General features: G+C 36.2%; 7 protein-coding genes and 1 pseudogene across 13 annotated transcripts; 1 reads left to right on the forward strand and 7 right to left on the reverse strand.

Annotated features, from left to right (window-relative positions):
- LOC104740511 (uncharacterized) lies at positions 1–2,146 on the forward strand. Of its 2 annotated transcripts, none has more exons than XM_087483279.1 (10): positions 1–162; positions 281–350; positions 476–543; positions 661–722; positions 844–925; positions 1,045–1,278; positions 1,386–1,514; positions 1,600–1,661; positions 1,746–1,865; positions 1,993–2,146. In XM_087483279.1, exons 1-10 carry the CDS (start codon positions 112–114, stop codon positions 2,036–2,038), a joined length of 924 nt encoding a protein of 307 aa, XP_087339405.1. In that variant the 5' UTR covers positions 1–111; the 3' UTR covers positions 2,039–2,146. The 2 variants fall into 2 exon arrangements, with proteins under 2 accessions (XP_087339405.1, XP_087339406.1); XM_087483280.1 differs by having other exon boundaries at positions 1,999–2,146.
- Positions 2,147–6,985: 4,839 nt separating this feature from the next.
- LOC104740510 (golgin candidate 2) lies at positions 6,986–11,933 on the reverse strand. The gene is made up of 11 exons (XM_087483281.1): positions 11,417–11,933; positions 10,811–11,168; positions 9,404–10,462; positions 8,992–9,102; positions 8,823–8,882; positions 8,581–8,638; positions 8,390–8,442; positions 8,205–8,297; positions 7,889–8,014; positions 7,762–7,809; positions 6,986–7,675 (listed from the first exon to the last, which is right to left on the reverse strand). The coding sequence occupies exons 2-11, from the start codon at positions 10,862–10,864 to the stop codon at positions 7,310–7,312; spliced, it is 2,028 nt and encodes a 675-aa protein (XP_087339407.1). The 5' UTR covers positions 10,865–11,168; positions 11,417–11,933; the 3' UTR covers positions 6,986–7,309.
- Positions 11,254–12,944, reverse strand: LOC104740509 (ras-related protein RABA6b). 2 transcript variants are annotated; one of them, XM_087483283.1, is made up of 2 exons: positions 12,381–12,944; positions 11,254–11,866 (listed from the first exon to the last, which is right to left on the reverse strand). In XM_087483283.1, exons 1-2 carry the CDS (start codon positions 12,599–12,601, stop codon positions 11,413–11,415), a joined length of 675 nt encoding a protein of 224 aa, XP_087339409.1. In that variant the 5' UTR covers positions 12,602–12,944; the 3' UTR covers positions 11,254–11,412. The 2 variants fall into 2 exon arrangements, with proteins under 2 accessions (XP_087339409.1, XP_087339408.1); XM_087483282.1 differs by having other exon boundaries at positions 11,254–11,878; positions 12,381–12,823.
- A 1,096-nt stretch (positions 12,945–14,040) lies between these two features.
- LOC104740513 (putative calcium-binding protein CML27) lies at positions 14,041–15,137 on the reverse strand. Its single transcript, XM_010461132.3, has one exon. It carries the CDS (start codon positions 14,696–14,698, stop codon positions 14,189–14,191), a length of 510 nt encoding a protein of 169 aa, XP_010459434.1. The 5' UTR covers positions 14,699–15,137; the 3' UTR covers positions 14,041–14,188.
- A 1,076-nt stretch (positions 15,138–16,213) lies between these two features.
- Positions 16,214–18,621, reverse strand: LOC104740514 (rop guanine nucleotide exchange factor 5-like). 4 transcript variants are annotated; one of them, XM_087483287.1, is made up of 7 exons: positions 18,228–18,621; positions 17,882–17,998; positions 17,639–17,793; positions 17,424–17,522; positions 17,141–17,306; positions 16,933–17,014; positions 16,214–16,384 (listed from the first exon to the last, which is right to left on the reverse strand). In XM_087483287.1, exons 2-5 carry the CDS (start codon positions 17,988–17,990, stop codon positions 17,235–17,237), a joined length of 435 nt encoding a protein of 144 aa, XP_087339413.1. In that variant the 5' UTR covers positions 17,991–17,998; positions 18,228–18,621; the 3' UTR covers positions 16,214–16,384; positions 16,933–17,014; positions 17,141–17,234. The 4 variants fall into 4 exon arrangements, with proteins under 4 accessions (XP_087339413.1, XP_087339410.1, XP_087339412.1 ...); XM_087483284.1 differs by having other exon boundaries at positions 16,933–17,062; XM_087483286.1 differs by having other exon boundaries at positions 17,137–17,306.
- Positions 18,622–20,556: 1,935 nt separating this feature from the next.
- Positions 20,557–21,940, reverse strand: LOC104740516 (thaumatin-like protein). Its single transcript, XM_010461134.3, has 3 exons — positions 21,708–21,940; positions 21,152–21,476; positions 20,557–21,060 (listed from the first exon to the last, which is right to left on the reverse strand). The coding sequence occupies exons 1-3, from the start codon at positions 21,763–21,765 to the stop codon at positions 20,706–20,708; spliced, it is 738 nt and encodes a 245-aa protein (XP_010459436.1). The 5' UTR covers positions 21,766–21,940; the 3' UTR covers positions 20,557–20,705.
- An 865-nt stretch (positions 21,941–22,805) lies between these two features.
- On the reverse strand, positions 22,806–26,397 carry LOC104740517 (ERAD-associated E3 ubiquitin-protein ligase component HRD3A). The gene is made up of 6 exons (XM_010461136.3): positions 25,492–26,397; positions 24,872–25,363; positions 24,533–24,748; positions 23,758–24,081; positions 23,360–23,602; positions 22,806–23,258 (listed from the first exon to the last, which is right to left on the reverse strand). Exons 1-6 carry the CDS (start codon positions 26,011–26,013, stop codon positions 23,022–23,024), a joined length of 2,034 nt encoding a protein of 677 aa, XP_010459438.2. The 5' UTR covers positions 26,014–26,397; the 3' UTR covers positions 22,806–23,021.
- Positions 26,398–26,714: 317 nt separating this feature from the next.
- Positions 26,715–27,773, reverse strand: LOC104740518 (protein FLOURY 1-like pseudogene; annotated as a pseudogene). Its single transcript, XR_015579461.1, has one exon. The product of XR_015579461.1 is annotated as a protein FLOURY 1-like pseudogene (transcript).
- Positions 27,774–27,781: the final 8 nt, after the last annotated feature.

Here is a 27,781-nt window from a genome sequence, read left to right on the forward strand (position 1 = left end):
GAAGAGGAATACTTTTATCGGCTGGGCTTTTCTGTGAACGAAGAAAGGAACAACGAGGATTAGGAATCTGGAGGCGGCGCGGAGTTTGGAGAAATTGATTGGTCGGAGAGAATGGTGAAAGTGATCGATTCGCATTACCTAGCTATCACCGCCATTGTCACCGTAATGTCAATTGTTTTGGGTGCATTTTTGTGAGAAATTTAAGAGCTGGGGGGGGGGGGGGGGGGGGGGGGGGTTAGGTTGGGTCATTTCCTAATGTAACGTTTTTGTTTTTCTGTAGGTTGGTTATCAATTCATATTCTTCGTAATCACAGCTCTTTTCAAATTTGATCAAGTTACAGACTTTGCCGGTACGTCGTTGACGCTCTTATTGTGTTTTCCATTGAGAGTTTCGCAATTCTTCTTTCGATTGTAGACTTTTCATTTTTGCATTATGTATTGACTCGGAAATGAATGTTTTTTTTTTTTTTGTCAGGAAGTACTAATTTCGTGATACTTGCTGTATTGACTCTGGTTCTCAAAGGGACATTTCATTTTCGTCAGGTTAAAAGACCTTCCACCCTCTCTTTCTCTCTGAGATAATCCTTCTTTGAGTTATTTCTTAGTCTTATCGAGTTTTTTCTCTGAGATAATTGACTCAATTCTTTAATAATCTCCTAGATAGTGTTGACTGTGCTAGTAGTCGTATGGGGACTTCGTCTGGGACTGTTTCTCCTAATGAGGTTTGCACCTTGACACCGCCTAGAATCCATATGAATCTACAAAAATATTGTGTGAGAGAAACAGTTAATGAAGTTTTTCTTGTCATGGCTGATGTATTTATTCCATCCTAACGTTGAGTAGAATCTTGCAATGGGGTGAAGATCGACGCTTTGATGAAATGCGTGGAAATATTGGGAAACTTGTAGTCTTTTGGACTTTTCAGGTCAGCTATGTACTTTGGTTTTTTCATGTTTTGAAGATAGAGAAGAGAGTAGCTCAGTTAAGTTTGAGTCTTGTTATCTAAGACCATGTGGGTTTTTGTTCTTTTTTCTTTCCTGCCAGGCTGTGTGGGTTTGGACAGTTAGTCTACCCGTTACCTTTGTTAATGCAAGCAACGGTGGAAGATTGTTTCAGCCCGCAGATGTTATAGGTTGGACAATGTGGGTTGCAGGGTTCTTGATTGAAACTATAGCTGATCAACAAAAGCTTTCATTCAAGAACTGTCAAGAAAACAAAGGAAGATGGTGTGATGTTGGTATATGGAAGTATTCTCGCCATCCAAACTACTTCGGTGAGGTTAGTATCGTTTGAAGAAACTTCTGTCGATTCACATATTGGTATTCTATGAATTAGAAGAAGCTCCGAAAAAAAGAACTAATTGATGGGTGTGATTGTAAAATCAGATGTTACTCTGGTGGGGGATATATGTGGCTGCATTGCCTGTGCTTAAAGGTGTTGAGTACCTTGTCATAGTTGGACCACTCTTTCTCACTTTGCTACTTTTCTTCGTTAGCGGCATACCATTACTCGAGGTTCTCTCTATCTCTCCTCTCTCTTTCCACTCTTGCACATTCTGTTACACAGCAGAAACAACATTCTTGTTGTGTATAAATGCAGGAATCTGCGGACAAAAAGTATGGTAACTTGGGAGCTTATAGACACTATAAGAAGACAACTAGGTATAATACAAAGCTCTTTAAACCCCGTTATTGGCCCTCGAGTATAAGCTTAAGTCCCTCTTTCAATTGGATACTGGTTTTCAGCCCTCTGATTCTGTTACCGCGAGGAGTGTATGGGTACTTACCTAAATGGTGCAAGACTGTCTTTCTCTTTGAGTTTCCATTGTACAGCCGGAATCTCCCTCAAGAAACTACTACAGTCTGGTGAGTCCCTTGAAATATGAATGATTTCACAGCATATTTGTCATTTATTTGGCTTCAATCTCCTTGTAATCCTACAAAGTCTGTGTCATGAACCTAATGAGTTATTTTCATTCTTTTTACGCGCAAGGGATAGAGGAAACTCGAATAAGAAGAGCCAGAAAAGTATTGACTGAGAGAGAGAGAGAGAGAGAGAGATGGCTATTGTAATTTTTGTCCATCTCCTAGTTCTACCTTCATGATCAAACTCTCTTTTTTTTTTGTATAGATTCTCGTTTGTCTTTGAATACATGTGAAAAGTAAATGATACATTGATTGTGAATACAATAAGATTCAAACCAAGCTTAAAAAAATGTTGGAAGGAAAATTACATATGATTCAAAAGAAACGTTCTCTATGGAAGCACTATCGATGTGAACTGTTACTGAAGTTCTCTAAGGAAATCACGGCACCTGATCTAAGTTCACCTGAAGAAGAAGTATCAGAATGAGAAGAAAGTAAGATGTGGATTCCAAAGGAATATGCGTCGTCACTGATTTGCATTTAGTTATGTTCTTCATACGCCAATGTCGATCATCGATCCTTCCGCTAATGCCTTCGTATCTTGGCTTCCTTTAATTTCTGATTTTAACTTTTTCTTAACCCTAAGTTCGTTAGATTCATGTCGTAACTGGCAATCTTAATATCTTGATATCATATTTGCCGGTTTGAGTTTATGTTGCCTTGTCAATGCCTCTTTCTTGCGAAACAAGAATATAACTTGGATCTTTCTCATCGGCTCAAGGTTTAAATTTGGTGTCTGTTTACAATTAGGGTTTTTTTTTTGTTTTATAATGTATATGGACTCACCGAACGGATCCTTCATTTGTGTGTCTGATGGGATTATATATATATGAGAATGTTCCTGCAACTTTGTTTAATCTAGGGATCTTTTCTAACATATATATATATATATATATATATGGTCTTGATTGGAAGAGCATATGAAGAAGCTTTTTTAATTTTATCATCCAATCAACATTTATTAGGAGAGCATATAAGGGAGCATTTAGAAGCTACAAATGCTCTCATATGCTCTCTTCCTATATGCTCTCATTTGAAGCATTTCCCAAGCATTTAGAAATCAAATTTAAATATATATTAAATTAATTTTAAATAATTAATTTATTTTGTAAAAATAGAACATTATGATTTTATAAAAGATAAATTTATTTGTTATAAGATAATATATATGAGAAACTACTTAATGTTATTATTAAAAATAATATAATAATTTATTTAATACATTAAAATATTAATGTGGATATAACGTTTATAATATATATTTTTGTTTTATTTTAGTTTAATGTGTTATATTATATATATTTTAAAAAGTTATTGAAATTAAAAATGTAAATATAGATATAAACTTTTATAAAAAATTATAATATATATTAATTATTTGTAATTAATGTGTAACATTATAAATATATATAATGAAAAATTATTAAATTACACATTTATATATATATATATAACAATTTATAAAATTGATTAAAACTAAAATATTTTTTTAATGAAACACATTTAAATTATATATTTTTAATAAATATCATATATTTAATATAAATATAATATTTAATACTCTAGTGTTATACCAATCAAGTAAATGTGTTATATTAATCAGAGCATACAGCTTATGCAGCTTAATGTTTATGCTGCATAATGCTAATGCTATAATATATGTGGTTCCAATCAAGCCCATATATATGTACTTGGCTGACCAGTAGTAGTCATGTATACGTTTCAAGACTGACTCGTTCCTTCCTCCATTGATCATCATAGACATGCATCAACACTCCTATATATATATATATATATATATATATTATACTAGCTATTTTCCTACTCTCATCTACATATGAGTCTCCAGCATGTTTACTTGTTCCCCTCGGCAACTTGGCAGTTCATTTGATGTGTGCAACGTGTGTGCGTGTGTAACAGAGATGGCGTGGAAGAGGGCAGAGCCGGACCAATGAAATTTGGAATCCTATAGCTCGGATTTTTTTTGCTGATAATAATTTTTACATAATTTAAAAGTATAAAGTAAAAAGGAATCAATTTTTTATTATAGTTGTTGTTTTAAAAACATATTACTGTCAAATAAGTTTCGAAGAAATATTGTAAACATATTTTTTTAGTGAAAATAAGTTTTAAAACATTTTCTAGAACATTTTTGATATTTTTTACAAGATTTATTCAACAAATATATTATTTTTCTTATATATATAAAACCAAAATAGAAAAGTGAGACCCGTTAAGGTGGGGGCCATTCAAATGTTTCAAAATAATGTGTTCAAGTCCGGCTCTGGAAGAGAGTAGCAATTGATGGGCTGTTTGATAAACTTGTTGAAGCGGTTGGAGAGTTGTGGGATCGTTATAAACGCAAAAAGCCCGATGACATGTCGGCGCCGCATTCTCTTATCGAGGTTCCGGAATCGCCACAACTTGGCAAATCTATTGCTTTCGAAAATATCCCCTCCTACTTTCCTACCGCCTCGTCTTTACATCAGCATCTCTTGGCATATCACACAAGACCTCGTGTCCTTCTCTTAGCTAGTGACCGCATGTGCTGCTGCCGCAAATGTTTATGCCTTCTACCGCTCAATGAAAGATTGGTTTCACGTCAGATTGGTGGCCACGGAGGATGTGGTTCCGTATCTGGACATTGATATAACCCCCGATGTTCTAACTGCAGATGACTCGAGATGAGCTGCAAAGGTGGGCAGAGATATTGGTCATTGCTCCTTTGTCCAACACCACACTTCTCAGAGTAAGTAATTAATTTTGAATTATAGGTCTTCTTCATTAACTTTTTTCTCTACAAAAATTTTATAAGCTACCTGCATTTAACTAAATCTACAAAAATTTAAAATCTTAATTAAATAGTTTATTTGTTGTTATTTTTTATTCTTTTATAAACTTTAAAATAAATTTAGCTATATTTTTTTTCGTGCATCCTAAAAGAAATTAGCAATCTAACAAGTTCCATAATGCATAATTTTAAATTATATTTTCATATTATTTTAAATTAATATTTGTTGATTAATAAAAATATTAATATGATTAAACTAATTATGAGAGTTGAAAAATATATATTAGTATTGTAAAACCAACTATATTAGTATTCTTAATTTTATAAGTGATAATTTGATATATGGTATAAAATATAACTAATTCATAAAATTTAATATATTTAGTAAGTAATTTAACATGTTTAAATTTTTTTTTTAATAATTTTTGATTATATTCAAAACAAAATAACAAAATAAGTATTCAAATAAAATTAAATTAACAATATGAAATTACATAAAAATTAATAATATTATATTGAAGATGAGTTTCTCAAATTATACCTTACCTTTCGTACCATAAATCATATGTTCTGTGAGTGGCTTAAAGGAGACGTTATCAAAGCAAAAAAATAATATGTATATTTTATGTACACATGTGGCATGCCTATATAAAACACACAAAATAAAATAGTTCACGAATTTGCTAAACCTCTTCATGTTACCGTTATGTTGTTTGGTCATTTTCAGGCAGTTATCTAGCTTTTGGTCATCCATGTCTCAGTTACATAGTGTAGAACCCAAAAAATTCAATTGAAGGGATAGGAATAGATAAATCGAAAATGAGAAAGAGATAAAATGTTCAAATTAGTAAAAGACACACATGTTCCACTTGTTGTTCATGTTCTCTTTGACCAAAAGCCGGTTCATGACAGGGTTCAAAACTATGAACTCTTTCACCTCCTTCGCCGTGAGATTCCCATTCTTAATGCGGATCTATAATATATGTTTTACCAAAAGATGATAATGCAATTTAGAAGTGAAATAAGAAAGTGTATTGAAAACCTAAACATTCTTACACATAAGCTGCATGATTTTCAGACCAAATAGACAAAGATTGAAGAAAACGAAACAGAAAGAAAAGAATACCCCAGTCACTTGTTTTAGAATTGGTCCACTTTCCCCAATATGAAAAGTATTCCGCTTCAGTTCTACATGATAAATATAACAGTTAATGAAGTTTTCTAGTCATGTCTGTCGTCTGATGTATTTATTCCATCCTAACGCTAGTCTTTTGGACTTTTCAGGTCAGCTACAAACTTTGGTTTTTCATCTTTTGAAAATAGAGAAGAAGAAAATAGCTCAGCCAAGTTGGATTCTTGTGATCTAACACTATGTGGGTTTTTGTTCTTTTTTTCCCCTACCAGGCCGTGTGGGTTTGGACAGTTAATCTACCTGTTACCTTTGTTAATGCAAGCAACGGTGGAAGATTGTTTCAGTCCGCAGATGTTATAGGTTGGACAATGTGGGTTGCAGGGTTCTTGATTGAAACTATAGCTGATCAACAAAAGCTTTCATTCAAGAACTGTCAAGAAAACAAAGGAAGATGGTGTGATGTTGGTATATGGAAGTATTCACGCCATCCAAACTACTTCGGTGAGGTTAGTATCGTTTGAAGAAACTTCTGTCGATTCACATATTGGTATTCTATGAATTAGAAGAAGCTCCTAGTTTCTACGTACCTTCATGATCAAACTCTCTTTTTTGTATAGATTCTCGTTCGTGTTTGAATACTTGTGAAAAGTAATTGATACATTGATTGTGAATACTAGGGCTGGGCACAATGGCGGAGCCAGAAAACTGATTCATGGGTGTCAATAAAATTTGAGAGGGGTGTCAATAAAACAATATGTTTCTTCAACAAGGGTAAATTACTTATTTTAACAAAAGCTAATATGAAAAAAAAAAAAAAAATTCATGGGTGTCATATGACACACATGATCCTTCTCTCCCTCCGCTACTGGCTGGGCATTCGGGTAACCCGTTCGGGTTTGGGTATTATCCACTCGGGCTCGGGTAAACGGGTTTATAAAAATAGAATTCATTGGGTATTTTTAGATATATGGGTTCGGTTCGGTTTGGGTACTATCGGGTTCGGGTCGGTTTGGATTACAAATTTTAGAACCCGATTAGTACCCGAACTACCGGGTACCCGAAAAAATATAATTATTTTGAAATTTTTTTGATATTTAGGTATAAAACTAAATGAAATATTTAAAATTATAATCATAATTTTGGGGTAATTGCATTATATTAATAATAAATATTATAAATATGTTTATATGTTCGGGTTTAATGGGTACCCAAAGGGGTACCGGGTATTATCCGACCCTAACCCGAACCCACGAGTATTAGAAAATAGAACCCAATAGAGTTTTATAGGCAAACCCGTACTCAACCCGAACCCGGTTTTTTGGGTCGGGTTCCGGGTTGGGTATTCCGGTACGGTTTTTATGCCCATGCCTAGTGAATACAATAAGATTCAAACCAAGCTCCAAACAAATGTTGCAAGGAAAATTACATATGATTCAAATGACACGTTCTCTATGGAAAAAACTATTGATGTGAACTGTTACTGAAGTTCTCTAAGGAAATCACGGCACCTGATCTAAGTTCACCTGAAGAAGAAGTATCAGAATGAGAAAGTAAGATGTATAATACCCAGAGATGAAGGCAAACAAGATAGAGCACAGCCCAGATTTTGGCGGTCGGGTTTCTACGCAAGAATACGGTTCCCGAGACGAATATAGCATTTAGTTGCATCACTAGCCATCCCAAATGTTTCTTGCCTGACCGGATTTTATCTTGGAGAGCTGGTTTAAACTTTGATCCTGAGAGTTCCCACTCTCCTGCTTCAAGATCTTGGGATGCGGCTTCAATTGCAGACATACCTTTGTTTTCTTCTATAAGCCTTGATACAGCCTGGCAAAGAATCCAAATTGGATCGGGTATGGAAGAAAATATCTTTGTTTTGGGAGCAAACAGGTTGGTGAGATTCATCAATGTACCTCGATTCTAAACGATATGGTTGCTTTCTCTGAGGAAAGCGCTTCGACCTGGTAAAGTTGGCAAGACAATTTGGAAATTTTTTTTTGTCAAAATGTCTCTATCTTAACTCTTAAGTGTTATTAATACCTGGGATTGTTTTTGAATAAGGTGGTCAGTAAGCTGGTTGAGTCTTCGCTTCAGTTCAATTTCCACTTCAGTTGGTTCTTCGAGATCCTTTCTCATCATTTCTATGTCTGCTTCCAGTTTAGTTGCCTAAATTTAACAAGGAATCAAGCAAAAAAGGAATGAGCTTCAAATATGTAATCTTGACCTCTGTATCACGATAGATGGATCTTCCAGTCTTTAATGAAAAATTATACAGCTGCATATACCTAATAATAGGAATAATCGTTCCATAAGAAAACCTGAAGCATAAGTCAACCAGACAATTATGTTAGCTAACCTTATCTTGTAACCGCCCGATTTTATCAGTCAGCAAAGAAATCTCTGCTTCAAGCATCTGGTGTTCGAAGATGTCTCCCCTAGAAGTATCTAACTACACATCCCACATATAAGCAGCATGGTTTTCAGACCAAAGAGACAAAGATTAAAGAAAAGGAAACAGAAAGAAAAGAAGTACCAAGTCACCTGTTTTAGGACTGATCCACTTTCCCCAATACGAAAAGTATTCCGCTTCAGTTCTACATGATAAAGACAAGTTCTTCAGCAAAATAGAGAAGTGATTAATAAGAGCAGTAAAAAAAAATCATGCGAAGTAGAAGAAGCTTTTTATAAGAGAGGTGCCTAACTGTATAATTTCTCAAAGAAAGAACCCATACCTTCCAGAGTAGACTCTTTAAGCTCAACTTGTTGTCGGAGTACTGCTACCTGCTCTATCTGGTCACATCAGAAAGGAAAGAGATTAGTTAATAAATGCAGATTTTATAAATTGGCTCTAAAACTTTGACTCAACAATTAGGTATTGATCAAAACATCCTTAGCGTCAGAAGATCGACATCTTTTAGTAAGAACGCTGAACATTACCAATAAACAAAATAACTAGATGATTTAATCTCTATACCTGAGTCTCAAGTTTCTTCTGCCCAGCAGCAAGCGATCTAGTAAGTTCCGCGTTTGCAGCCTATAACATTCCATTTTTTTATATGTAAATCAGGAAAACAGATCTGACCATTATAAGGTAATACTAAGAGCACTTTGAACTGTCACCAAACAAATTACGCGGTTAATACCTCCAATCCGGCCAAACGTGTGAGAACTTCCATTCTTGTGTTGTTATGCTTTTGTTTTTCAAGGTCAGCAGCTTCCAGCGTTTCCATCATGTTTGTTTGCAACTCTGCAGCCTAAACGAAAGAGGACAAACACAGCATAGTTCATTTAGCTTGAGTAATACAACTGTCAAATCATATTATGGATGTCCTCAGCAGCTTCTATCATATGCATAGCGAGCTTTGCAGTTCAGACTCTAAGAGTAAAACTAGTGTTTTGCTAGTGTCAACAATTATGAGCATGTCAATTCTTAATCGGAATAAGTAATATGCATGTTTGCATTTTTGTCAGCTGAAACATGATTAAAGTCAAAGTGCAGTCTTAATTGTCTAAACCTTCATCATTGCAAGCCAAAAAACTTGGAAAAATTGCTACCTCTTGTGCCTGTTGTTTAGCTCGTTCCTCGACTATTTTCTCTAAACTCTGTTTTTCACCCTCAAGTCTTGCTACCATATTCTCTCGCTCTTTGATGACCGCTACAGCTTTTGTTGCAATTTTTTCAGCGAAGATTTTCTCTCGTCTCCTCCTACGCTCCTCCCTCTGACGCTCCCTCTCAGAGTCAGTGCTCGAATCAGACTCATAATCGGGTTCAGATTCATCACTTGACAAGGAAGAATCTTTCCTCTTTAGACGGTCAGAAACATTGCTCTGTGAGACTTCTTCCCTCAGCTGCTTTCCCCATACAGCACTTCTTCTGGGCTCACGACCATCCTTTTTTCCGACACTTGGTAATGTTTCCTTAGGGAGAGTCTCATGGGCCGATCTCGAGGAGTCATCCAGGGGAGGTGGCTGAGCACTGACATCCTTCTCACTCTCTTTACGAGTTGACTTAACAAACATATCCCGAGGAGCATTTCTACTTTCCATGTCAGCATCAGAAGGGCTAGACACTTCCTTGTCGCTAGGTTCCTTATTCGGCTGTTTTTGTGGCCTCCCTCTAGAATCGACCACATTAGCGATACTACTCTTCTCACTCTTCTTTCCACCATCAGATACCAAAGGATTTCTCCCCACATTGCCATGCCTTTTTCCATCCTTCTTCAATCCCCGAGTCACAGATGTTCCACCGGGAGTACGAGGCTTAGAAGTGCTGGTCACCTGACTTGGAGAACTCAGGAGTTCTGTCCAGTCATTGTCAGTGAGTTTATTAGTTTTATCCTGTGTCAAACCCTGTGACGGTGAACTTGTCTTTTCTTGGGATTGATCTGGTTTGCGTAATTTTTTGCCACTACTCAAGTAGCTAGGTGGTTTTTGCTCAACTGAGTTTCTCTGAGATCCACCGCCAGAATCACTACCACCTTCATATGTCTTCTTCCTCAACTGATCTTTCAAAGAAACAGGACTGCTTCCAGATTTTGGAGAGGTCTCAAAGACCTCGTCATGGGTCTCAGACTTCTCATCCTTTCGTAGAGAATCTGCTGCCTGCTGATCGAGCTGAAAAAAAAGCACAGTTTACATAATCCCCAATTAGCACAAATTTTATGGTAATGAGCTCAATTAGATTTAGACTCTCGAGTAACAAATTGGACAAAGAAACGCAAGAATCTGAGCTAGTATAAGCAGAAATCGATGCAATGCAATGACCCAGATGATGTAACAATAACATTTCAAGATGATTTAGATTAACCAGAGCCTGAATCACATCAATTTCAATGAAACATCTCTACATTCAAAACGTGGGGATCAAGATTAGACTAGAACCCAGACGACTTCCAAATCCGATCATTTTCATACTTAAATCTATTCAAAACGAAAATGAGATTCGACATATCACTCTCTCACCTGTTGAAGAATCGTTTCGGCGGCTTTGAGCTTCGACGAGATCCAATTCGCCATTTTTTTTCTTCACTGCTCTTTAGAAAAGGGATACGACTAAAGACCCATACGACACCGTTTTGTTACCCCCAACTGATTTTCCCGATTTGCAGCACTCGCATCAGAGAGAACAACAACGAAGAAGACGAAGATGAAATCAAAAGCATCAGAGGAAGGTGTAATGTAAGCTACGGTGACGTTTCGGTGACGTGGTTAATTTTAGCAAACGCCGAAAGAGACTCCACAACTAAAACCCAGCCGAATCCGGTTTTGTTTTCCGGTTCACTATTCATTTTGTCTTTGGTTCATTTTATTCCAAGTGTTACTGAACAGTGAACAGTTGTTTTAGCTTGATAACTACTTTTATAAAAACCGTAATTCCAAAAAAATAAATAATCCAAACCAAAATATGGATCATAGTTACGTTTTGTGGTTATTGTCATTAAAATCATAAAATGTATAAGACAAAAGTCTAGCCAAGCTAACATTTCAACAATTCTTAATTTTTAACATCACTGATAATTTCAAAACAATATTGAAAGAAAAAAAAAATAGGTAATCAGTTTTATTTACTTGTTGTAACAACAACTTGAGAGTGAAGTACTCAACGGTCTAGTGGCGGTAACTTCATGAATATTCACAATCTCTGTACCCGCGGGAATGACCGTACCGTCACCGTTGGGTCTATTGTCTAAAGCGATCTTCTGAGTCAAAACCTCATGTATCCGTCCGATCATGCTTAGAAACGCTTCTTCGACGTTTTGGTTCTCTAGAGCCGACGTTTCGAGAAAATAGAGACCTTCCGATTCGGCTAGAGTCTGACCCTCTTCTTCTTCAACTTCTCTAGACTGCCGGAGATCGGATTTGTTACCGACGAGGACAATGATGGTGTCCGGATTAGAGAAGCCTCTGAGCTCCGACAACCATTTTTTAATGTTTTCAAAAGTGGTTCGCCTTGTGATGTCGTAGATTAGTAAAGCTCCCAAGGCTCCACGGTAATACGAACTCGTTATCGCTCTAAATCTTATTAATTTCCTCCCATTCAAAAAAAAGAAAAAGAAACAGGGTATAAGATAAGTAAAACACACACAAAACTCTTATAGAGTCTCACAATTGTCAATATAAGATAAGATTTGTCGAAATAAAAATAAATTTAATAAGAAAAACAAAAAGAAGAAAAGGTCGCGACATTTAACTAAGATTAGGTCCGCGTGACATCGATTGCTTATCAAGATTTTCATTATTTTCTTCTGTGCGTGATCTATTATCCTAATCATCATCCCAATCCTATATTTCATTATTTATTTTTTGTTGTTTACCAAATTAAAGGATACTTTTGTTCATGGTCAATGGAAACTCGATTAATGGACGTAAACTTAAGAATTTCGTTTACATTAAGCTTACGTTTTCTTATGTGCAACAATATTATATTCTTACGGTAAATACATAAATTTTGATCATATCTTCATACATCAACTGCAAGTCCCTTATACTCTTATAGAGTTATAGTATTATAACCGAGGTTGAATTCTGTTACCTTTCTTGGCCTGCGGTGTCCCATATCTGAGCTTTGATGGTCTTATCAGCAACGCGAACATTCCTGTAAGCAAAGTCTACTCCGATGGTTGGTTTAGAGTCTAACCGAAACTCATCTCTCGAGAATCTCGACAAGAGGTTTGATTTCCCGACGGCCGAGTCTCCTATGAGAACAGCCTTGAATAGGTAGTCGCACTCTTCGTCGTACGATTCCTCCGCCATGTTCTAAGGTGCTCCGCTTTAATCAGAGTTTTATGTAAGTAATTCAACAAAGGATCGATCGATATAATAGATATCCGAAGAGAAAGGTTTTGTTTTATTGTATAGAAACCTCTCGAGAAAGTCTTTCCATCAAGTATATATGTGCCTCTGTTTTATTGAATCATGTATAAACTATGCATATAATGTCATATGATCGCGACAAGATATATATAGTTTTATTATTTTCTTCTTTTCTTGGAAGAGTTATTTGAGGACGAAATACCTTTTGAGAAAAGTAGTATAGAAAATAGGAAAATGAAACGAGCAAAGGACAAGGATAAAAGAGGCGTGACAGAGATTGTACATAACACAATCCAAGATAATTTGTTATATAGTGTGTTTGTTTGTCAACGAAATTTATTTTATATGCTGATTAAAAAAATATTGTGCTATCTATTCATTTCAACAAGTTGTTTTGTTACTATTAGGTTAACAAAGGATGAAGTTGTAACGTATTATGAAATAGATTTTATATATATCTGTATAACTGTATTCTCAGATTCAAGTCATAAAGCTCAATCATGCATGTTTTTCAAAGTAGTAGTCGTTACGTTTGAGTTTTGACAATTACCAAACTCACCCACAATTACAGATAAAATAAACTTAGGGCCTAAGATGGGCTTTTAATAGGCCCGACTCTTTCAAAAACAAGTCAAAAAAGTTCTTCTTCCATAGAGAACGAGTGAACGAACAAATGGAAGTCCATTTTATTCTTTACTCCAAAGAGGAAGAGTGGAATACGATTCGTAGACGTAAACGTCTTCTTTTTTCCAATGTACACCAACACACCACCATAGGATTCCATCTCTATATATCTTTTGCAAACTGGGGTTGTCTTTTTCACGAGGACTAGTTGCTTGCCTTATATTTAAGGTAATCACATTTGTTTCCTAATACACTTTGATTACTACACCCGGAAAAAGCCTTAATAGGACATGGATACGAATATACTACTACTACTCTCTGTATCAATCTGCGCGTCAATTCAGCGTTCATTACGTTGGTTCGTAGTAGGAGAGGAGTATATTAGTAAATTCATTGGAACCAGATCCTCGGCTTAAAAACTTTTAATGTTACTATAACGGATGGTCCCCAAACAGTAAAAGTAAAGGCACATACGAGAGAATCAGTTATTTCTTTGTTTTTTTTCCAATACCCAGAACGCGTCCGTTGACCATTTGGAAAGTCATGAGTTTCTCTCGGAAGCTAAAGGTTTGATGTATTCAAGACAGTGATTTCGTTTCTATGCCAAATATAAACCGACTCAGAGAGAATCGAGAATGCAAGACGAGTAAATGAATTTAGAAACCAGATTTGCTTGAACAAAGAGAGAGAGCAACGATGATATATCCAGAATATGCAGCAGATCTACTTAAAAATAAAATCTCCACCATCTAAAGTATGAAACAAACTCATATTGAAGTTAGATTGATGATGATTTATCACATTTTTTTTTAAACGAGTACCTATTATTATTGTTCCCAATTTGAAATTCCATTTCTCAGAGAATCCAGATCGATATAAAAAGAAAAACAAAAACAAAAAACCCTAAGCCGAACCTCCATTAGCAGATCCGTTGTTGATGAGGGAGGAAGAGGTCATCATCTTCTGAAACTCTTCGAAATTGACATTCCCGTCGCCGTCAGCATCCACAGGTCCGATCATACGAGTACAGTCTTCGACAGAGCAAGACATCCCAAGGCGGTTAAGAACCTGATGAAGCTCAGCGGCGGAGATCAGTCCGTTTTTGTCCTGATCGTATAGATCGAAGGCGTCACGGATCTCCGCGGCGGAGGAAGACGAGCGGCAGAGTGTAGAGAACTCGTCCAGGTTGATGAAACCGTCGCGATCTGTGTCGACTTCCTCCAAAACGCGGTTGAGCTCCGTCTCCGTGTAGGAAGTCCCCATGGCCTTAAACACGCCGCCGAGTTCGAGCACCGAGATCTTGCCGTCGCCGTTGGAATCGAACTGGTCGAAGACTTTCTTAAGCTCCTCTGGGTTAGCCATGTCCACCGATGCAGGCGTGGGTTTGGCGGTTTCTGGATTTGCGCTTGCCATTTTTTTTTTCTTTGTCTTTTTTTTTTTTTTTGTTAAAAAGGGTAAATAAAGTAGGGGGGGGTGGGTTTTAGGAGCACTTGGAGAATGATGAGTCTGACCCTTTTTATAGACCCTTTTTTTTTTTTTTTTGATAGATCACAATTCACAGATATGCCTTTCTTCTTCTACCAACGTCTGTATAATGCCAATAAATTACAAGTTTGGAATCTAATCTTTTATGTTTTTTTTTAATTCCCTTGTTATTAGTTAATTTTTTTTTTCAGCCCTTGTTATTAGTTAATTATTAGTATGATTAATATCCGGATTCTCACGTGATTATTTGATTTATTTAATTTATTTCTGGATGTTATTAGTTTAGGATTCAAAATAGAGTTTTAATGATTTAAATATTATATAAAATATAATGTTATTTAATCAAAATTTAAAATTGATATGTATAGATATCTCATTGATATAATTGACGTTTGTTATTATGATTTAATTAATAAGGAATTTCAAAGCTAAATTTTATATAATAAGATTCTTATCAAGTACATGATTCATAGTTTGTATATGGGGTGAAGATAATAATTAATATGATACTTAATTACTCTAATTTTGATAAGTATTTTAAAATTACTGATTAAATAATACATAACTTTTGATTTTTGTTTGGATTTCCAAATCCATTAAAATCATTATACCAATAACTCCCTCTAACTCTTTTCACCTATGACATCGTTTAATGAAAACGGCAAGACTCGATAAATGTCACGTGCCTACATTATGAGAGTTGCAAATGGCATTACCTCTTATCGAAAAGGCAAAAGCTCGAGACTCCAGTCATATCTTCTCGTTTCATACATAATCACTTAAATAATCTTCAAATAGACAAGTCTTTTCATTATATCCAACTAGTTGATTCAGTCTTAAACTATATTATAGTCTGTTAAATATATCGTATTAGTAGTTTAGTAGTAGTATTATTATTATCGTATTACAAGTACACTATTTTTAATACCTTTTTGTTTTATTTAATGCATTAAGTTGGAGTGGGAGAGTCAATGCAAACAAAAATGCTAAGTCAATAGGAAAATGTGTCTCAATCCAACGCGGCCGGTACACGCTCCTTTTACGCGGGGTGATTGTTTCACTAGTAGACTAGTAGTAGAGTGTAGTGGGGTCTTTTTTTTTTTCTTTTTTTTTTTTTTTTCGGTTTTTTTTTTGTTTTATTCTACTGTGCATTGATGTATCTTCTCTAATCCGATTAAATAATTATTAGGATAATATCCGCGCTATATCGTTTAAATTTTTTTTATGTTTTTTTGTATAATTTAATTATTGTGTGTGGTTTTTTTTTTTTTTATTATGTGTTGTTTGTATGTTTGTGTTGGATTAGAGATTCATTATATCTTTTAACATCTTATTTGTGAATTGTTTTGTAGATGATTCAATTGTGTGGTTTTGGTTCGTTGTATTTGTTTTTTTTTTCTTGATGTAGATTTTTTTTATGTCAATTAACGTATAATTATGTACTTGGTTTGGAAGTGCTTTTTGTTTTGTTTTTTTTTTCAAACAGTGACTGTTGTTTGTGGAACAAGCTTCCCATTAAGGATAATAAGGAACCGATACAAACTTGGCAGTTCGAGCACGTGGAAGGAGCGTATCTTTCTTTGCTTTTGTCTCTTGTATCTTGCCCTCCAAGAGCTGCAATAAAAAAGGGACAACAACAAACATTTTTACAGAACTCAGTTTTTTAAGAATTAAACTTCGTCATAAGCAATTTCAGCTATGGAGAAGGAGGCATTCTGAAAATGAATATAAGAATCTGAATCATCTTCTACATAATGTCCATACAGATACATTAGTTTCTTAGTCACTCTAAAAAAGTGGAGAGAGATACTTATTATATGAAATTTAGATGGAGGCATCATAAGTCAACAACTATTGTCCCTATCTCTAAGCCATTCTAACGTAATGGTGGTATGAAGAAAATCATGTATATATGATTCTTTGTTTTGTTGACTAATGCATTGACGATAAATTCATTTAGTTATAGCCCAAAAGAATCCTACAGTTTACAGTTAGTATAAATATATGGATAAAAATGGTGATAACTAACCCTTGTATTCAAAACAAGATTGTCGACAACACCTTTCTGTTGACTCTCATTTACCAAGTATAGTTTCCAGACAGCATCATTGCGAAATCAGACTGCCTTGCATTAACCAAGTAAATAAGTAAAGAAGACTCACCAGAATTAAGATGGAGGATGATCCTTATACTTTACAGCATGAGTGATTGAGAGATCGATAATTCCAAGGGAAACAGAGAGATCTGTTCAGACGAATTCGAAGAAGAAAAAAAAGAGAGACACTCCAACACCTAAAAATCAAATCTTGAAACTTTTCAGACAAAACATCAAGAAACTGAAATATTGGGGTCTGATCAGAACTTACTTACAGAGTTGTTGTGTTGTGTTATGCCTCGTCTTCTTCGTTCAAATCCTTTAAAGGGTTTTTGTCTCCATCTCTGTTTCTCTCTCTCTATCTAGAAGTTATCTCTGTGTCTCGTACAGCACGCGGAAACCAACTACGTTGTCCTCCGCTCCACGAACACGAACATATCTCTTTATTTTCACCATTTTTATATTCAGATATAATACTAATACTTATGGAAACTGTTTTATTACTCTGACTACAAATTATAGAATAAAGACACATTAATAGCAAAAAGAAGAACAAACCTTGTTGTCTTGGTTGCAGTCAAGCTTAAGAAACACCATATCCTGGTACTTCTCAGATAGCTCTTTGTATTTGGGAGCAATCACTTTGCAAGGCCACACCTGCAGAGAGCCCAATGAGTTTGAAAAAAAAAAATGAGAAACTTAGATTACTCAGCCTGACCTTGCTGCATCAATGGCTGCAAGCAAGTCTTCATATTTAGCCCCTGTCACTTTACCTCAAACTTTTTGCCGTCTTGGTAAGTTTGTGTAGAAGGTGTTAACTCAACGATGTGATCACTAACACTAAGTATCCACTCCATCTCTCTTCTCCACATCTCCTTCTTTTCCCTCGGAAGCGGCTCTAATCTCCATAGTTGCCCAAAAATTGTAGCTACAAAATAAGAAACATGTAATTCAACACTTTTGAGTTCAAACAAACAAACAAACACAAGATAGTCTTTTTTTTTTTTCTAACTTACCACAGAGATTAGTGATAGCGTTGGAGATGGCTAAAGCCGTACACACGCCTTTGCCAGAACCTGACATATCTTCACCAAGCAACAACTTTGCAAATCTCTCCTTCATCATATCCACATCTAATTTTAAAATCACATCAATAAATTAAGAACTTTCTCAACTCGCTGGAAAATTGGTTAAAAATAGTAAATCTAACCTATGCTAAAAAAAACTGTTGGGAGTGAGACTAATAAGCTTGGTGAATAACATACCGATCCAACCTCTGCTCGAGAACTATCTATTTATAACTATCGATCTGAATACAATCGAATCAATGAAATCTCACATAAATGGGGGGAAGCAACAAACCTGACGAAGGAGATCGAACTGAGACAAAATAACCTCCGCAGCCTCTCTATCGAAAGAGCCGAGGATAGAAACAACGAATAACACCAGACGGAATAGCAATTAACAAAGTCGAGATCTTTATTAACACATTGAACGAATCATCAGCTTCTCTTCTCCTTCTCCGATTCCCGAATACACTTCTCTTCTCCTTCTTGTTCGATCTTCATCTTCATTTAGCCATTGATTAAACGCAGTGTTACAAACAGTTTTTTCCTTTGTCCACATAAGTAAGAGAAAAGCTGACATGTATTAATTAATACATGTTATAATTTGATAAGTTGTTGATTTTTAATCAACACCTGATTGATGTGTCAGAAAAGTAAAGCAGCACATTTGTATTGATTTCAGCAGAACTAATGAATTTTTGGTGAAAAATGAGCCGATTAAATACTTATTCTAATGAGGGCCGCACGCACCACCTTGGTTTCCTTGTACGCTTTGCCCGCACAGAAATACTCCCTCCGTTTGAAAATATAAGATGTTTTGAGTAAAACACGCAGATTAAGAAATTACCACTTTAAAAAAGTTTAACCAATCACAAACAAGACTGCATAATATAAAGTATTAAACTAATCTAAAAGTTACCTAGAAACTTGAAAACATCTTATATTATAAAACAAAAAAAAATTTCTAAACATCCTATATTATGAAACGGAGAGAGTAGTAAAGTTTGAGATTAGAGTGTTTTGGTATTCTGTTTTAGCCTTCTTAATGACTGGTTTAGTTATGTACTTTATTAGAGTAGTGGTTATACCTTTGATCAGTTAACTTCATCTTCATCACATGTTCCCAATTTCTTGTTCTAATAGAGATTTTAACAAATTTCAACAGAAAAAAAAAAACTTCTCTCCCGTGGTAGCAATCTCTGGTGTGGTGGCTGTGCCAAAATCATTGCGGATCCACGTCTACTTTTCTTGAAACTAAATAAAGGATAAAGTACAAAAGTTTAAAACAATATAAACGTTGTTTGTCAATTGTCAATTTTATTAAAAATTGCAGACACCTTTACAAACATAAGCATAACGCTTTGCGTGTCTTCTAATGCTCATATGGAAAGTGATATCATAACTTCGATAAATTAAAAAAATTCTTGATTGGTTCTTATGAAATTGGGTTTGGTTGCACAACAAGCACATTGTCGCCTTTGACCACACACAGAAAAAAAAAAAAAAAAAAAAAAAAAAAAAAAAAAAAAAGAAGTTTAGCATTTGATTATATGTCTCATAATTGGGATAATCAAAGTTAATCAGGAGTTAGCAAATATGGATGGCAATGGAGGTGGGGGAACATGCTTTTTTTTTCTTCAATTAAGATAACATATTTGAAAAAATATGAACATATCTGAGATATATCATTATCTATCCTTAGCACGTAATCTTACTAGAAAAGATCAACGTTCTTGTTCGATGTCATTCTCAAAAGGGAAATGGAAGGTATAGTTTAACATTGAGTTTAGTCAGAGATTGAGAAGATCGTTCCTAGCATGCCATCAAACCATGGCTGAGAAGCAAGCATGAGGCATGGTTAGTCATCTCAATAAAATAGTCATTCAAAAAGCAAAGAATCATATGGTGCATCTATGGAGGCTGGTAACAGAGATAAAATGGTGCAATGTTTCATCTCTGGTCTCTCCCTACAAATAAGAAACGCGACACTTCGGGGGTTTCAAACTGATAAGACACTAACCAAACAGAACCTCGTCATTGTCTAATTGAAGTTGGAAAACAAATGCTAGTGGTCTCTTAAGCACAGAGATGTAAGAAAGATCCTCGTCAGTCGAAGAAGCTAACAAATCACATTCAAGTGAGAAAATAGATTTTTTTCACTAAAACATTCATGCATGTATGGGCATCAACAAAACCTTCAGAGCAAATCAAGATCTCTCAAATCATATTAAAAACAAAACCAGTCTTAACTCTTAACTATAGTTGGGAAGCTAACAAACGAAACATTTTTTTGCTCCTAAGAAGAATTTATTCCCAATTACAATACTGATTATTCCCAAAATCCAACAGGTGGCTCAGTCGCAGAGCCGCCTCTTCTTCCGATAACACCCTTTCGGATACGGCGAAGTCTAAGATATCCTTATATACCAGTTCTTGAGAAGCTTTCACAAGAGACAAAATGGGCTGATAGTAGTTAGAATGAGCATGCATACACTGGTATAATCAAAAATATCATTCGAGGGCTTTGTGTGTGTGTTTTTATATATGGATGGCAAACGATAGCAATAATCTTTGCTCCTGGTCCACGAAGGCTTTATATAGATTTAGACTCACAAAACACATCATTAAGTTGAATGAGTTCAATTGATAATGATTATAGGATTTGCATTTCATTAGTGCTACAAATGTAGAGATAGAAAACTCAAGATTTCGAAACATAACAAGATGCTGTTGCTAATAGAGAAAATGCTGCTTCTTTTACTGTTTTGTTCGGCTAATTTAAATGGCGATGGTGAGGGCAAAAGGTGACAATGTAGTTAGCCTTTGAACATGTGGCAATGCTGGTTGGGTCATCGTAAGCGTAAGAATAGGCTTTGGGGCAAGCGACTTTGAAGATTTTGGAGTAAGCCGTTGGTTTGCAAGATTGTGGGTTACCGAACAAGCCGGTGCAACAGTACTGTGGTGAGTTGAAAGCAGAGCAAGCGCTTTTACAGGCTACTACCCGTTTCCCGTTACGTGACCTGACTTGTAACCCAACCGGACACATCTGGTTTAGATCGCTAACACAACCGGCGTAGCTACATTGACCTGAACCCTTAACCGGCATTATCGACATCGCCAGGTTATAACTGTCATTACAACAAACAAACAACAAAAAAGAAGCAAAATTAGTGGAAAAAAAAAACAGGGAAGCAAATTTGAAGTAAAGATTTTGCTGACCCGTCGACGAGGCTGACGTCATAGAAGTCTAGCTCAGGGCCGAGGGTGATTTCGGCGAGAGTGGCCGGAGGTGAACCGCCGGCACCGTTGCAGGAGAGAGAACCGCCGCAGTCCCCGGTGGCACAACGACCACGACCAGATCTGTCGAAGGAGCAGCCGTGGCGACCCCAGAAGCGGCCAGACCAGAGTGGTGGGAGTTGAAGAGTGTGGGCTTTGTTAGCCGGAAGCTTAAAACCACCGCCGGCGAGTATGTTTTGGCCGGCGCTGGGTTGGATTCCTGGCCACACTGGGTGTTTGCATTTGTTGTAGAAGATTACCGTAGAAGCTACTCACAAAGAAACAACAAAGCTAGCTTGTGTTATTAGAAATAATAATCTTCAAGTTAAACTTAAGTATCTAATAAAAGTGCATTATTTTAACCAATGGTAGAAAATTTCACAACTCAGATTTATGTACATTTTTTATGGATATATAGACGAGGTTGAAGCAAAGACTAGAAAATAACAGAAACTGAAAGAGATCTAGATCTAGCTAAGGGGAATGTAAAGAAAATAACCTGAAGCGTGAGAGAGGAGAAGAAGGAAAGCAAAGTTGAAGAGGATGATTGAAGCCATTTGATGGAGCTCTCTATTGAGCAAGAGTGAGACTGAATCAACTTGTTGTTTACTACTTACTTCTCAGTGCTTTTTATGGGATTTTAAGAGAGAGAAAAACAAAAAAAAAGAAGGAGAATTTGGGGAATGTAATAATGCCAAATGTTACCCACACTTCTCGAGACTGTCAGACCAGAAGTTAGTGCGTTATAGCTTTTTCCTTTTTACACAGTAAAAATAATGTAACTGTCCTTCCATCATCAAATTATCAACTCTTCATCCTATTCGTTATCTCAATTGAAATCATCATTCTCCCTAGAAAATTTGATGACAACAAGACAACAACAACATTATCGAGTTAATCTAACTAAACCATCCTACTTTTTTTTTTTCTAATCATAAAAACTCGTCCTTCCCAAAAAAAAATAATAATAGAGAGAACTCTAATGTAACATTTAACTCGAGTTCAAAAATGTTTGTATAAAGGTTTTGCCAACAATCGATTTGGACTAACGGCTATAAAGATAAAAAGAACTAAGGTGAAATTTAATAATGTCACTTTTTAATGAATTATGTGTAAAAAACAGAAGACAGAAGACTATAGTCTTTTTTTTCTTTGTTCAAACAGACGACTATAGTCTATACTCTATAGTTAATTTTCTTGACCAATTCGAAAGTATAGTAGGTCCCATGTCTCCTTTCCTTTCATAGATTCTCTTCTTGGAATGCTTGTCATTCTTCACACTCTTCAAAACAAATTGATTACACATAGCCACGTACTACTCTAATTACCTATATTTTGTACTTAATTACAGGCTTACAGTAATATACACAACTCTTAAAAAGGTTATTGTTGTTGGAATTGTGTAAACATTTAAGTTTTTATCGTTTGTTTGTTTACATTCTTTTAGCTAAATTCATGTTGTAGTTGTAAACAACTTATGAAGTCTATATCTGATAAACACGCATGGGTAGATCTAGCTTTTCTCGACTAGTTCAAAATTCAAAAGAAAAAGAAGACAATATGATCTTTTTAAAGTTCAGAGGCATAGAAGATTCACTGAGCTTTAAAATCTTGGTTAATAATATAACGTAAAATGGGCCATATCTATAAGAGACACAGGCCGCCCCTACGTAAGAGTATCACACAAATTGTGGTTCGAAGTAAAGTTTTTAATTTTTACGCTGTACATCAGAATAACAAACAAAAACACCCAAAAAAAGACGATTATACTTTGCTATTACACCCAAAAAAAAAAAAAGACGATCATACTTGATTACCGTTGGAACGCAGCGAGGTGTTGGGCCACATCAGCATCGAGGGGCTGTGCTACGTCAGCAGCAACTTGATCGGCGACAACGACTTGCCTACGTTGTCTTTCCCGGAGATAGAGAATTGTAATGAGACAGACAAAGAGTGTAAGTATTGTTGCATTACCTTCGTCAAACACCACATTCTCTATCCAAGCCTCTACCTTCGGATACACTTCTGGTAATGAATCCACAACTCTCACCTACCAGTAAAATAATGACAAACAAACGTGTTTCTTCTTTTGTCATTCTTTTATCTGTTATAATTGCATCAAACTATTAGTATAGGAGCGAAAGATCTTACCAGGATGGTATCAGCATAGTTTCTACGGAGCCATAAACTAGCGAGAGCAAGTGTAACTGGCAATCTCGCGGTTGCATCGCTCTGGAGGGCTTGATCATAGTAGCGTTTTGCTAAATGGAGATCAAAGGGAAGTCCTTCTCCATGTTCATGCATGTAACCAAGGTTGAACATTGCTTGCGCGTTTGACTGTGATTTAGCATGCATGTATGCTTCAGCCGCACGCACAAAATCTCTCTCGGTTCCCTAATCAAAGATCAAAGAGAGAGAGAGAGAAAGAGCATCAGGCGATTAGTCTTGAGTTCTTTTTAAGCTGATTTACATCTAATTCAGCCATTGTAACATGTCTTAACTTAGAAGTTCATGTTCATGATCTAATTTCAAATACGAGGAAAACTAACCCGGCCATAGTAATATGCATCTCCAATAAGCAGAGCAGCATGTTCATTGCCTTGTTCAGAGGCGCGCCACCACAAAGAATGAGCCCGCTCATGTCTCTCCTTGTCTGTGCAAAACCCAGATACTCCCATGCACATGCTTCTTTCACCGTATTTATCAAGGATCCAGGCAGCATTACTTTGTGCTATTTCATAACCCATCTCTGCCATTCTTGAGTACAAGATCAAAGCCTTACCCACATCACCTTTTAAGTAAGCTTCAAGAGCCCATCTAGAGAGGGAACTCCAAGGTCCCCTTTCGGCTACTAACTTATAAAATAAAGTCGCCTGCAACCAAAATGCGAGGAACATGAACGAGTAATTATATCACAAATGCTCTCAAAAAGGCCGGAGATGTCTCCAAAAATGCTCAAAGCAATTTTCCTAAACATATACAAGGAGAAAGTGGAAACATAACAAACAGACTACCATCAATACAAGCAAGTACTATATGGCACCCTGATCCCTTATAGACATCACTAATACCTCAACATTATAAAATACAACCCCCGGTCAGACATTAGCTATCAATAGCATCAACAATGAAAAAGAGCTTCCCACATTATAATCTAATAATATGATTTCACAAAACCAAAAAAAATGTAAGTTAATTTTTCTGAATGTTAGATAGCCAATTTTGTTTTTGAGTTCTGTTTCCTTTAAGACTTTATGTCTTTCAGTCATTTTATCTGGCATCCATTTTTAGGCAAAAAAGTCACAGAAATCTAAGTATAATTACCATTTCCAGGTTCTTCTTAAGCCCAACTCCAGTATGGAACATCTTGGCGAGTTGATAGAAAGCCTTTGGTTGACCAGCATTTGCAGCAACAAAGAAGTATTTTGTTGCCTGCCTCACATCCCTTTTGACTCCGATGCCTTTCAGATACAAAACTCCAAGGTTATAATGCCCACTGGGGTCTTCATTGTCAACAGCCTTCTCAAAATATTCTCTTGCCTGCATTTGATGGCATATATCAATGGAATGTTAGACTATTGTCTCAGTTCCTTTATGATTAGATAATTCCTGCTAAATCAACAAACATGTCAGGGAAGTATGAGGTCATAAAGAGAATTTTACCTTAGTGTAGTTCTTCTTATCTACCCCATAACCTTTAACATACAAGTAGCCAATTCCATTAAATGCTGAATAGAGACCTTCTTTTGCAGCAAGTGTAAGCCATTCAAGTGCCTTGGTATAATTTCTTTCAACACCAGCTCCTCGAGCATATATCTCCCCCAGAAGTTCCATAGACCTCGGCTCTCCTTTTTCAACTGCTTTCGAAAACCAGTGCAATGCCTTGGTGTGATCACGTCTTAATCCTCGCAGGCCAAAGTAGTAGAACAGTCCAATTTTGTACATGGCATTAGCATTCCCTTTATGTGCCTGGTATTCCAATATCTGGAAATCTTCATCCTCCTCGCCACGGGACTTCCTCAGAGCACCTTTGTTTTCTTCAGTTCCGCTGTGAATTCTAGTTGGTTCAACCACCGGAGAATCCTTTGAGATCAGAAAACTATTGACAGCCGTCTCTGCTAATTCAGCATATAATTGAACAGCTTTATCATGCATCTGTAACAAAATGGCAAAGTCAAATTACAAACTCAGCTTTATCATACAATTAAACACCATTGTAGCTTAAGCAAACTTCAATCTAATCATAAAGAAGCAAACAAATCAATGTTCCCATCTTTACTTACATCTTGTCGCAGATACGTGAACGCAAGAGCCATCTTCGACTGCATATTACCACCGGAAGCTGCGAAGTTATGGTGAAGAAACGACTTGCTTTTGCTCTTGTCCTTCATCATACCTATCCCGTAAACGAATCCCATTATGGACTGCGCGTGGGGATCTCCAGCTGAAGAAGCAGCCTCTATCTCATCCACTGCTTCCTCCATCAACCTGAAATTTCCATCACTCGCCGCTGATAGAATCTTTTTGAGGCCGGAGTAGTACTGCGGCGACGCGGCTTGGACTGTGGAGTCTTCTGGCTCGAAGATCGGTCGCCACGAACCGGGATCAAGCTCCTCTTCGGACTTGGGTTCGGATTCCCCAAACTCATCGAAGTCAGTGGACTCTCCGACTCCGTTATCGTCGCCGCCGCTATTGAGATCGTCATTGGAGAGGACGAGAACAACGGGACGAGCGTGAACGCTAATTTCCACGAAATAGAAAATGAGTACAGAGAGAATCACAATTCCGAAACCTGAGATTCTCATTCTACCTATTCCTCCACCGTATTCTTCGTCGTCGTTGTCGCCGGCGTAGTTTCTCAGTGATCAGATCGTGTTTTTAGAAAGGATGAGAAAAAAAGAAAGAAGATAAAAGGGGCAATAACGTCTTACAACCAAACCATAAATTGCCACGTTAAATTGTTGTCACGCATCCAATAGTCACCCGCCACGTAACTTGACTTGTCTTAAAAACACTTAATTCAATTTCCGGTTTGGTTTAATCGGAACCATAAACATACTTTAATTTTTGTTTCATTTTATATTATACTAAGTTTTACCCGGTGGTGTACCAAAGGTCTATTATTTTAGAATTTTGTAGAAACTATGATTTATGAATGAATGATCTGACATATTGTTATTATGATTCTCAATTGATATTATTAGATTAATAGTGTATATTTAAAGATAATAAGATCTTACCAAATATGTAATCATTTATTAAACGCAAATTATATATTTCCTAAGATATATTCATCTTGAATTAGTTGCTATATTATAGGAATGTGATTAAGAGGATGTGATTAAATAAATTAAGTTATCAATTCTTATTGTCAAACTCGGTCTTAAAAATTTGACATATAAATTAGATATTTTCTAAAATACAATCCGCATTAATTAGATGTAAATAAGTATCCCTATAATATAACTTTTGTATTCTATGCATATAATATAAAATGAAACGAAAATTAAAGTATGTTTATGGTTCCGATTGAACCAAACCGGAAATTTTTGTTTCATTTTATATTATATGCATAGAATACAAAAGTTACAAACAGAGTAGTTGGCTTATTGGTGGTCATCAAGCTTCATCAACATCCACTGTAACGATTGAATCACTTCCTGATCATAGGCTTGCTTCTGTTCGGCAACTCTCTTGTATTGTTTTGCTTCCATCTCCACAACGCTTTTCTCCATCCGTAGCTTTAGAAGCATAGCCATGGCTTCTTCCGTAGCTGATTCAGCTGCTCTTCTCTCCTTCTCCAGCTCTTTCTTCATGAAATCTCCGCGTTTCCTCTCTCTCTTCACCATTTCTCTCAGAGTAATAACGTCGAACACCTGGTCTTCTTCATCGCTCCGAAACCGTGATTCTTCTTCGTCCTCGCTCTCCTGATGATTCTTCTCGTCAAGCTCTGTTTCCGTTAACGCCGCGGTACTGTCTCTGTTTTTGATGTGATCATCATCACGTAGAATAAGACGATCACAGTTCTCGCAGCTCAACACATCAGCTGAAGAATCAGAACTCCAGTGTAAAATGATGGGCTTCTTCTTCCGATCCAATCCATCAACCATCTTAGAATCTGAAACGAACCCATTGTTTTTGCAATCCTTATGTTCAAAGGAGTTGCAAGACTCAAACTTTTGAGAAATTCGATTGAAAAATAGAAACTTGAGTCCAAGAAGAAGCAAGAAACAGAGGAAGACGAGATTGAAGAGCTGAGAGAAGCAACCAAAAACGAAGATCCCACATCCAAAACCAAAACCAAAACCATCGGTTTGACTCAAAAGCTTCAGAAACGAAGCAAATTCCATTACAAAGAAGTAGACATCAGTGGATAGAAACGAAACAACTCGTAAAGGTAATAAACGTACTTGGGAGTTATAAAAAAAGAACACGAAAAAAGAAAGAAGAATTTGAATATCCCAATGAAGAGAGAATGTGTGTGAGAGTTTGGAATATTTTTGAGTCGGGGAACGAGGAGATAAACGGCGAAGATTGCGAGGATTACATAATGTAATGTAAAGGAGAGATTGT

This window comes from Camelina sativa, chromosome 14 (genome assembly GCF_030686135.1).
Source record: "Camelina sativa cultivar CO46 ecotype springtype chromosome 14, ASM3068613v1".
Classification (NCBI taxonomy): Eukaryota; Viridiplantae; Streptophyta; class Magnoliopsida; order Brassicales; family Brassicaceae; genus Camelina; species Camelina sativa.